Source organism: Sceloporus occidentalis, unplaced genomic scaffold (assembly GCF_023333645.1).
Source record: "Sceloporus occidentalis isolate IW3139 unplaced genomic scaffold, rSceOcc1.0.p SCAF_54, whole genome shotgun sequence".
Taxonomy (NCBI): domain Eukaryota; kingdom Metazoa; phylum Chordata; class Lepidosauria; order Squamata; family Phrynosomatidae; genus Sceloporus; species Sceloporus occidentalis.
Genome location: NW_028317034.1, coordinates 4,503,720 through 4,516,025, shown reverse-complemented (window position 1 = coordinate 4,516,025; position 12,306 = coordinate 4,503,720). Strand labels below are relative to the sequence as shown.

The window sequence follows — 12,306 nt, the reverse complement described above, 5'->3', positions numbered from 1 at the left end:
TAAGAAAACAGCCCCACGCCATTATCCCTCCTCCACCACTGACAGTTGGCCGTGGAATGTCTAGCAAGGATAAAATTTCACAAACTCACTGATCACAGTATTAATTCAATGAGCTCTTCTGAGCGACCCATTTTTTTTACATTTTTTTTTTTACAAATGCTTGTAAATGCAGGACTTTATTATAGGATCCGCTGAATTAGTGAATTAGTTTTTGTTTTGGTAAGCCACAAGTATAGACAAACACAATGTGTTTAAGCTAATAACACAATGATAATCTTCCATGTCTTTATTAAACTCACTCATTAAGCATTCACAGTGCTAGTAGAAAAAGCAATTAAACCCTTGGATTTAATAATTGGTCACAAGGATATTTAGACCATTCTTCCTTACAGAACTGCTAAAGCTCAGCCATATCCTTAGGATGCCTGGTGTTCCACAGCATCTCCAAGAGTAGTACTATATTGTCTCCATTTATAAACATTTTGTCTAACTGTGGATGGCTTAATATGTAAGCTCTTTGAGATTACTTTGGAATCCTTTTCAGATTTATGCAAATCAAGAATTCTTCGTTGTAGGTCTTTTTTTTTTTTTTTGAGGCATGGTTCACATCAGAAGATGCTTCTTAAGAACAGCAAACTAAAAATGATCAAAATCATTTACTGGACCAGGTTTTCTAACTCCTGACTGCAATTAGTTTTTGTTGAAGTGATTAGCCCAGGGGTTCACATACTTTTTCCCACCCACACTGTGAATGTTTGAATGATTTATTCAATATGGACAATAACACAATTAGTGTGTTATTAGTTAAAACAGAAGGTGTTTGTTCATTATTGTAATGAAAATAATATATTTAAAGAGAAAATGTATACATAAACGCAGGTTTTACGTACCTTTTCTTGCCACTGTATATAAACCTTAGAAAATTGTGGTTCAATGCATGAATGTCATGTATGTTCACTTCACCTGAGGGTTGTGAATGATGTGTGACCCCTACACATTCAAATTTTGTTCAATACTAATTTCTAATAGATTGCTAGCTGTTCATAAAGCAGACCTGGACTGGCCATCTGGCACACCTGGCAAATGCTTGGTGGGGTGCAGCATGTGGCCAGCTGCAGGATATGCCCAGCTGCACAATATGTAAGCACAAAAAAGTAGCACGCACCCACACAGATTGAGCTGTCGGCCACATTAAGGTCATAAGGTGCTATATACTCAAAAATTAAATTCATAAATGGTCTATTACAATAGACTTTGGGGAAAAACGTATATCCACTTAAATAAACCATAATATTTATTTTCATAATCTTCGCTGTTTGTATTGGTTTAAACTCGACTGGCAAAGTCATTAAAAATCACTGCAGAATGGAAATGTGTAACACTCATATAGCTCATTACTTAGTACAAGTTAAGTGCACTTATAATCACAAAACGGATGAACTTTGAGAATGCCAAGCAGGGTATATTTAATTATGTATGTGTACTCTTCATTGCATTTAACGAGATGTGTAACCAGAGGTGTCTATGTTTGCCCTCAATAGAAAGGCTAGCAAATGGAAATTGTTCTCTGTAAGATTTCCATTTTTAAATCATGGATCACAAAATATAAAAACCTACATACATATGAGTGAACATGATTTTGCATATTTTAAAGATTGTGTCAAACCTTAAAAACTGGACAAGTAAAATAAAAGTATTTTCAAATAAATTTTTTATATCATACATTAAATATTTTCTTCTCTCACTGGTTTGGTAATTCACAAAAATCCCATTAGATCTACAGGCTGACCTAGGCTTTACCCAGAGTCTCAGTGTGAAGCTCAATCTTCTTTCTCCGAAGGTAGTAGAGCAGTGTTTATCCATAACCCACTCCCCACCCAATCCCCCTCCCATGCCTTACACATTCAATGTGTTATAGGAGGCTAGCCCTGTCCTTCCCAAAGCCCCTCAAAAGAGCTCCGAGTAGCCTTCCCTGGGAAGTTTCCAAGTACATTGATGAGTTAGACTGTGTATACCTATACATACCCATGACCACTAGGGAGAAGTGGAACTGACATTTAAGAGTAGTTCATAGTGACACAATAATTCAGGTTTAACAACAACACAAATACACAAGTCCATCAAGTTCTACCCTACTGTGGATCCAGAAACAATTTCCAAGTGTGCCTCAAAAGGGGAAAAGTTCCTTCCCGTCTCCAAAATGGCACTCTCCCTGGATCAACAAGTTATAATTGAGCTCTTATATTCTTTTAAAGCATCCAACCTATATTTAAAGACACCAACTATCAACTGTTACTATGAATACAGACTTTGTCACAGAGCATATGCTGAAATAAAGGAGACCCACAATATTTGGAATCAAAGGGAGACTCCATTGAAAAACTATATAAACTCATCATGCAATGCAGAAAAGCCTTCTGCCTAATGATTAGAATTTGCACACGCCCAAGTTTTGAACAACAAACAACTGCAATGTTAAACTGGTAATAAAACTTCACTCATACATTGTGCTGGCCTTACTTCCAGAAAATGCACATGTATGAAACATATACTGATTTTTATTTGAAATACTCCACATACATATAAAAATTAACTTTTATGCCGCTAAATTGCTCAATTCCATGTACATCACATAATGCACCACACAAAGTCACTCATTCTAAGACTCCAAGTAGAAATCTTATTCCATATTTATATTTGCTGGATACTTAAAAGACAGATTCAGCGTGATTTCTTATAGTGCATGACAAGTCTACTGTAACCTTACTGTACAAATCCTTGTCTGCCAACAATGTTGTTAAGAATATTGTTTGGATGACCCAATTCCCCCAGATAATACATTTAATAAAATATAAATAGGAGAAAAAACACAAATCAAAGCCTATCCACCACCATCAGATGACAATTAACACTTTAACCTTACCGGCAAAGCAAAAGACCTTCTGAAACCATTAAATATTTATCATATTTATCAAGTCACACCTTTGTAATAAAAAGGGCAAGAATGTTATTTAAAAGGAAATTATCACCATATTAAATGTCACCTTATTGTAAATTAAGAATGGTGGAACATTTCACATTAAAAGGCTAATGGGAATGCCAAGTGTAGCCGTCTTGAAAAATACACTCATGGTTTGACACACGTAATGGTCTTTTATGTCAATATACTGTAAATATATCTTATTTATTTTTAAAAGGATGCCACAACTATCACATGTACGTCAATGCATAAATGTCTCCTTTAAATTAACGTTTTCTCTGTGAAAATTGTGTTTAAACATATATCTGACATATTTGTCAGATCAGCAGGCTAGAGTTTCGCTAAAAGCATTTATCGAGTGGATAGCCCCATGCATGCGATTAGTTGGCAACTGGCCTTAAAGCGCTAGGGTCAATCTCTATCCCAGTGCATTGCTGTTTATGTTTGCCTATGTTTGCTTTATGATATGTTGTGTATAGTCACCTTCATAGGCTTTGTGTGAAATCTACATACTGTATATGTCTAACCATACATATAGGATAAATGAGGCAGTGCAAGCTTTTAACAAAATTTTGTGAATTTTTTTCATTAATTTTACTATTTGTGAAATAAGGAAGAGAGTGAAGACAGGGTGAAGAAACCAATCTAAACTTATAATAAGAAAATGACAAACTGCTTTGTTGATCTAAAATGTAGGCTACTGATAAGAACTGTAAAAAATGTAATATAAAAAAGTGCTTAAAGAATTAAAGTAGTTAGGGAAAATATGCACCAAAAACATGCTATCGGACAAACATTTCCTCAGGCAAACAAAAAAACTGCAGTGTTCAAGCCTATCTTCGCTCAGAAATGTAACAATTCTGAAGTTGGAAGCTATGAAGCCTGGGGACTATGTAACCTCATAATGTAAAGAAACTGATGAATGAACAGGCATTAAAACAATATAACTCAACCAAAGCATAACTGATTATTGTTCATGTGCTTGCCTATTAACCTGCGAACTGCCGGAGGGGATTCTGTGTAATCATGAGGAATGTCTTGGCTAGGTACCAAGGGGCACAGGGAAGCAATGCGCAGTTATTGCTACATCTTTATATATCGGCTAGATTGGGAGGATGACTTTCAAATCACTTTCCACTGCCATGCAGCATACCGTAGCATGTCTAATGAATGTGCTAACATGAATGACATTGCTTTGTTGCATTTGCCCCATCTCCTACAAAGTTGCAATTACAAAAATTGGTTCACAGAACCCAGACAGAATCAAGGACCTTCTTAATCACATGCTGTTACTCTAACCCCGCACTTTAACTAGCTAGAAAGTGGAGTCCTTTGTGATGATCCTAAGGAAGAGGGTAAAACATTCTGGCCCAATGGAATAAACTGATAACGTTTTACACAGAGTTTGCAAAGTGATTTACTCTGCTAAAATATTGGAAATGATAAACACTGTTACATACAACACATATAGCATTTCAAATGGCAATAGTGAATTTTCCAAAAAAAATGGCCAGCCTATGTAGCACAGAAAGATCACCACATACTCATCCCCTCAAAATTTCAAGTCTAAATAGGGACACCTTTATTGAGGTGTGTGGAAAGAGACGGGGAGATATGAGGAAAGATATTCAGAGAGATAGGTCTAGCAACAGAAGTAAGCAGGGATTGCTGCGTTCAGCTTCAGAGGGTCAGGAGGTGGCCATGTGGAAAGATGCAATGGATTTCTGTGTTGTAGCAGAGACCTCCATTGATTGTACAGCCCACTAGGGTAATTTAGGGAGATGCCCAATAGTCCCACAGTCTGCCTCTATTAATGTTCAGCCAATATACAAAAATCAAACACACTCACGGGACTTCCAAGTCAAGAAAAAATATACAGTAAGGACAATAAAAGTGGAATTCACTGGCTGAAGGGTGCTAGCAAATAATTTAGATGCATTTAAAAGGGACCTGGATACTTTTTTAATGAAGCAAAACAGAAGGCTATGTATGACAGTATAGGAATTACTAGTATTTAGTGCTTGTTGATCCAAGGAGAAATCCTATTTTTTGCCTTCTTTTGTATCAACAGCGGTAAACAAGCAATAGGAAAAGGGTTGAGCTTGATCAACGCAAGTATTTTCTCAACCTAAACTACTATAAACTATAAACTGTCCCATGATCCCAATTGCCCAGAAATGTAAGGACAGAGCAGATGAATCCTGGGACAAGGTCCAAAAATTGGACTCTCAACTGCCGTAAGTTTTTTCCACGCTCACTTGTCTAATATAGGTGAAGACCTAAATTATTATGGTTAACTGGAAACGTTCATTAAAAAACACTTGTATTTGTAATTAAAATGAAATTCAAATTATTTTAGAAAAGTGTTTTGTGTGGGAACATACTGTTTCAAATTACACCCAATACCTGACTGACCTTCAGGCATCCGGAACTGCTACATTTACAGAAACAATTAAGGCACCGTCAATAGGAAATGGCATTTATTAGGTATCTAGTAGGAAGCAAATGTAATTAAAAAAAAAGCTGTAAAATTCAGTAATCAGGCAAAAATCATTTAAAAGGCACCCTTATTAAATGTATCACTTGTATTGTTTTTTTTAAAATGACTGCTAGTGTACCATTTAGTGAAATAAAAAAAGGCTGCTCAGTTAAATGTACAACTGTAAGCAAAGCGCAAAAAAAAGATAGTTTTTTTTCTCGGGACACTATAATTTAGATTTCACATACATACATATATATATATATATATATATATATATATTGTAAATCGGGTGGAACCACAATCCCTGAAGGACTCCTAATTGATCACATTTTAAAGGGCCTCGGTGAGTGATGCATTATGTCCCTTAGGGCAATCTGAAAGGGGTAATGGAACAGTAAATTAAAACTAATGGTCTCATACTGTAGGCCTCAACTGTGCAGCAAAATAATTACAATGGTTGCAAACAGAAAAAAAAGTTGGAAGTAAAAATGTTAACATATCATAAACAAACTTGTGGTAGATGAAGAGTTTTATTTGTCCCCTGCACTACTACCTGCTAAGGTACCTACTAAGGTGGTAGACCATGAAACCCTACCTTAGCATGGTGTATGCAGTACACACGTGCTCATAGACCACAAATTATTCAAACCTTTTGTTTTTGGACAAGTTTTAACTTCCTGTACTTTCTGTTCTGATGATCTGTTCCGATAAAATTCAGGGGGATTTTTTTTATTATTAAGAACAATTGTTTTTACCAATCTCTCTCACTCCCTCCTTACCTTTTCTGACAACTGGTTCCATATCTCCCCTTTGCAGACATTCTTCTCCCCCTTTTCAGAGGGAAAGAGAGGATGGAATTCCTCCTCCTCATCTCCTCTATTGATCCAACCTCTGTCTGTTACAGTATTGTTCCAATCCCCTCTCCTCCCAGCGATTCTTGCATTGCTTATTTTTTTCCTTCCCTCTTTTAAAGAAATGTAGAAGTGGTTGTCCCTCGGTTGAGTGCAGAGGCCCTGCTCTCATGTGGAAGTACTTTGGAGGAGTGCTGAAGATGAAATAAGAATGTCTGGGAAGGGGAGACACAGCAGCGGTTTTTGGAGAAAGCTTTCATTTGTTTGGTTGGCACTCCTTTCTTGTTTCCAGACAAAAAACTTGCTAAAATTAAAATTCATATGAATTTGAATGCACAAATCTAATGTTTACTAGATCTAATGGTCATTGCAAGGGTGATCCTGGAAGAATGTTTGAGAAGGGAGACACACATGGTTGTCTGAGAAAGTACGTAGAAAGTGAGGTTGAGTCGAAAAAAAAGCAACAAGTTTCAAATGAACAATCTTAACTTTCAGCTTTGTCTTCATTTATTTGGTTAGGCCCCCCTTCCTTGATGTCAGACATTTGTATGAACTAACAAATTTAACAAAACTCATTGAACGCTTCAGAATGCACAATTTATCACACACAATATGAACCAACAGAAAGTTTTTTTTTATTGCTTATACCAAAACTGTGCTATGAAGTGGTACGCAGAGGAAAAAGAGTAGGTTTCATACACTCCTACAAACATCATTAAAACAGGAGAACCTAGTGATAAAAGGTAATAAAAAAATATATTACTCACATTTACACATACCCAATAGCAAAAAATTTCTGCATGTAAAATCTTAATCATGCAAGAAACTCTTTGGGTTTTCCCTAGGAGCTATGGGTATAGAATCTGTTTACTAGTTGTCTGACGTAACCTTGTGATGTCTAAGCGATAGCTGGAGTGGCACTTACTCTTTTGCCCACTTCCTACATGTTCCACCCATATTTCTTCAACTTGCAAATAGCCACGTTTTTGTGTCTCTCTCCTATTGCATATGTCCCACGGAGCAGAGCTTGTGAGGTAGAGTGCCACTCAAACTGGCAGCACTACTGTACATGAATGCAATTCTGCTCATGAAATAAAATCGGGACTACAGTCTGGATTTTTGTGTTATTCTGGTGATCTGTATCTGCTATGCTATGTTTCCATTATTTATGTATACCTGCAAATATAGGGTTTGTGTGTCTTATTTTGTATATTTGATCTATAGTTCACAGGAAGAAAGTAAACGTGAGGTGTGGCTGAGTAAATGAGGGACAAAGGGACTCTGGGGATGATTACGAGGGAGAGGACCTACTAATGTCACGGCAGGGTCAGAAGGAGGAAAGACTGCACTGACGCTCACAGTCTTCCCCTAACCTGCAGTCAGTGTGGCAAACGTTGTTTTTTTTGGTGTGGGAGCAGAGGGAGTGATTGCATGCACGGGAGTGTGAAGCGGGGCCCAAGGAAATGCTTTCCTAGGGTCCAATTTTTCAATATTAAATTAAATTGTTACAAAGATTAGCTGTTTTTTCCCCAATATTTAATGTATTAAACGTACATTATTTTTACCAGTGTTTCAAGTTATATATTATTGTACGTGTTTGCAAAAAAAAAAAAAAAAAAAAAAGAGATGGGGAGAAAGTGGGGTAGGGGATAGTGAGGAAAGAGGTATCTGATGGGGGAAATGCTACCCCCCCAGATTTTTAGGGGTTCCTACGCCCATGGACATGTTATTGCCAGCTCCTATACAAGGAGAGAATGGGAGAGATCATAGTCTTCACTTTGAATATATGTTTGAGGCCTGACTGTTATACCTCAATTACCTAGTGCAGAATTGTATTTTGTTTTCATTTGTGTGCAGGATTTCAAATGGCTTGTTCTCTTTTATTTAAACAGAGCTATTAAACTGCTTCACCACCAAGGTTTTTTGCCACTTCAAATACCGCAGCTATTTTACAATTTTTGTCATATCTGTTCAACCATTATTCCCCTTTCCTGTGAATAGTCTACCCATGTAAATGTATGTATGGTTTTTGAAGGAGAGATAGAGCTTTCCTTTGATACCATAACGTGATTAGCCGAACCATAATACGATTAGTCGGATAATTAGTATGAGTATTTTGATAAAAACTAGAGAAAACAATATATAACATTTCCATATTTTTCCAGCAGTTGTAAGGCATATAAACTGTTCACTTTTTACATTTAGTATGCTGGGTTTGCAACTCACAATTTGAACATAGAAACCAAAAAATACTCACAAAAGTATATATATTTTTATAAAGGAGAACATTTGGACACTTTGGGTTTTTTGTAATTTCTCTAAGCATTGAACAGTCTGACCTTGGGGTGTATTTGCTGGGATGTACATTCCTGGGAACGTACATGTTTTCAGCTTTTGAACAATCTTTCTCACTGTAGAATGATGGACTTCAAATTGTTTGGATATCTTCCCAGATTGATGGGCAGCAACAATTGCATCTCTAAGATCACTGCTGATGTCTTTCCTCCTTGGCATTGTGTTAACACACACCTGAATGCTCCAGACCAGCAAACTACCAAAACTTCAGCTTTTATAGAGGTGGTCAATCTTGCTGATAATCAAGCGCATTTGATTGGCAGCACACAACTGTCTGCTACTAAGCATGTTAATTCCTATGGAAGCACTAAGGGTATACTTAGTATTTCACGTGTGGCTTCTCCATTTTGGCTTTATTTTTATTGAATAATCATGACACAGCATAATATGTCACGTGTTGTTGTACTTACCTAATTTTTAGATGTTTAAGTTATGTCCTGATATGCAAAACCATAGAATTCAAAGAGGGTATATACATACATACACATATTTGCTTGTGTATGTAAGTATATCAATAGCTTACCTCTTCATGTTTAACAGTGCCCAAGGAATACCAGTAGGAGTGTTGAAAGCAGGAAGCAACTTTTCTCCCAGTTCCACTGCCTTTCTTCTAAAGATCTATAAAGAATTAAAATACAAAATAGGGAACATTACTTCATGTTCAGTAAGGACAGTGTGGGCCCATTGTTTACTACAACAGCCTTGGAATATGAAGTATATTAAGTATAATATAAAAACCTTGAAGTGTATGTGTTTGTATTCTCTGAAATAAGTTATTTTCCATAACAACCCATAAAACTAGTCTTGTGTAACTAGGGTTAAATTGAACTAGGGAGACAACCACACTGAACAATGTTGTATACACACACACACAAAGATATACTCCTCAACTATTTTTAGTAGTAAGTTGAAAACTTACCAAAATCAAACCAAAAAAATGCATTATTTGCTATATAATGCACAACAACATAAATGCGTGACATAATCAGGATGAGACAGGTTACCTCTCAATCTAAAAGTAAAACTGTTCACAGATACTTAACATGTCAAATGACAGGAATCTTAGAAACAAATGCTTGGTTTGCAGATATACCCCCCACCCCCCCCGATCCATTTCACATGAAGCTGTTAAACATATTGCATTTTGTGAATGGCCAATTCGTTTTACATATCCAAATTATGAAGCCAAGCATAATAAAGCTACAGCTAATCCGAGAGTGATGAATAATATTGGCTGCCAGATTCTACAGAGTACAAATAATAAGTACAGTCACTTCCATTATTGTGATTGATAATATATGCATAATTCAGTACTAGCTAGTGAACCCTCCAGATTAATGCTTGATTAACATGCCCTGCTCGGGAATGGGTAGAAGCTATTTCAATGACACTTTTACAGAAATATGTGACATTTAAACCAAGATAATAAGGAATACACGTTATATGTGAAGCTCAAAGTAAGATGTTGAAAAGAATCAATACACCTACCTCATAAGCATTCGTTAATAAAATAAATGTCAGATAATTTAATTGGGAAACTGTTTGTAAGTAACAAACATGCATCATTAGTAGAGACTAATTTATTATCCGTGATTCCCTTGGCCAGCTTCTCAAGCTGTCTTATTTGCGGCTGCTGTCCTTTCTGTTCCTAGACCTCTATTAAGGAGGCACAGCGCCTGGTACTGTGGGTTATGGTTGTATGGGTTCATAGTGAGAATGAACAAACTGGTGTTTGTCTACGCACCCCCCCCCCCATCAACAAGTGACAGAATGGCATCAATAGAAGTTAATGCATTTGCTGTCATACCACGGAGATTGTAGGGAACCTTGGGGGCTCCCTGTATTCATTCTTAGCTGGATAGTGGGAATCCAGGTTCTTCTTTGAGCTCTTCCTCTTTACAGGGATGCGATACGAGACCACAGCACCTTTTTCCTCTGCCCGTAAACACCAAGTGAGATAATGAGTAATGGAGCTATATAATCTCAGTGGGCTTTATTCAGTAAATAGATTTGCACGTTTAACTTCTTGGTTTAGTTAGCTATTAAGGGCCAATCCTTGCAAATTTCTCTTTAGGAAGGGCTGCCCTTCCATAAGGTATTGCTAAGTGGCTTTCAAGAAATCTGCCCACGTTAATTCTATATTATGTATGGCCAGCTCTGTCACTCCTGCATGAGAAGGTTGTTGATGTTGATTATTGATTGATTTATATAGCACCATAATTCAGATATAATTTTATACACTCAAACTAAAGAAACAAATTTCTTCCTAGGCCATAGTTTCATATAAGAATGAGTCATAATCAGATCATTCAAACATGTAAAACAATAGTGCCTACATTATTTCTGACTAATGATTAAGTGTCAAAAATAATGCTAGTCTTACAGGGATTTTCCATTAAGCTCACTGATGGGACCAGACACTACACTAAACAAGATGCATTGCTTTCTTTGTAGCATTCAAACCAGTTCCCCTGTAGGCCCACAAGGAATCCTGCTGTCTGAGCAGAAAAATGAACAAGGACAGCCAATTTCGCTTTCATAAGTATTTATTAAGAACAAGTGTTTGCTACATGTCAAATCTGAAACAAAAGGACAGTTAATAAGCTTGTTTTCCCACATCATAGTTACCATTCACCAACTGATAAATGGAAAATGTAATGAAATTTATATTATAATAATAAGAGGTTTAATCTGACACGTATAATATTTTATCAAGTACCATACATCTCTCTATTTGGTGGGGTTAGAAAACGTAGGAGCCAGAAAAGATACTGTATTACAGGGTGGAAACTATCCATTTGCTAGGGATTCTGATAAAAATAAAACAGTTGTAAGAAGTGCAAAACTTTAATGAGTAGAAGCATATTATCAGTAGTCCGTATATGCTCCCTCAGATTCCCTCACAGCCCTTAGTCTTTTGGGATAGGACCAACAATTTCTCAAACAAGTTGGTGTCAAATTCCATGGATTTCAATATTTGGAAGTGTCCAAGAAAAGTTTCTTATTGCTATCTTTTTTTGAAGCATGAGAGTCTGAACTCATTATTCACACCATTTTTTAGTCTGAGAAAATTAACTTTTAATCGTGAAAAAAAGTCACCTTGTCATGAAGAAAACACACTTCATTTGGATCATGCATGTTTTTAGGGTTTCTCAGAAATAGAAAAGCTTTACTTTCCAGGATCATCTCTCATCCCATTATTCCCCTTGCTCCTTAATGACCCAACATTATGCTGCCGACAGAGTCTGGGTTTTTTTTCGGCATCGCTCATCACATTCAATACACACAAGTCTACAGTTGTAGAGCATTTAATGGAATTGACCAATGCTGTATCATTTATCATCATGGCTGTCAGCCTCCTGCAAATGGTTATTTTCCACCCTGTAAGTATAATGTAATATACATGCTCAATTTAGCCCTTTGCAGGAGTCCAGACAACAAGGGATGCGTATTACATAAAAGCATGGCTGCCAGCAAAGCCCTCTCCATTGTCGTTCCTTCAGTCCCAGTACATTGACCGAGTCTGAGCACATTAGTCTGTGCAACCAAAATGCTTTCTTTCCAAAGTGTAATGATTTTCAGACACAGTTGGGATCATGGGCTGGTCAGGCACATCAGAGAATCTCTCCTAAACTCCG

The 12,306-nt window shown here is 36.7% G+C and overlaps 1 protein-coding gene across 1 annotated transcript in view; it reads right to left on the bottom strand.

The window, feature by feature from the left end:
* Positions 1–12,306, bottom strand: part of LOC149288042 (mannosyl-oligosaccharide 1,2-alpha-mannosidase IA-like) — a 128,838-nt gene that overhangs the window by 36,139 nt on the left and 80,393 nt on the right. Inside the window, exon 5 of the mRNA XM_089492174.1 lies at positions 9,192–9,286. Within this exon, the coding sequence (XP_089348300.1) occupies positions 9,192–9,286 (95 nt within the window). The remainder of the gene's footprint in view (positions 1–9,191; positions 9,287–12,306) is intronic.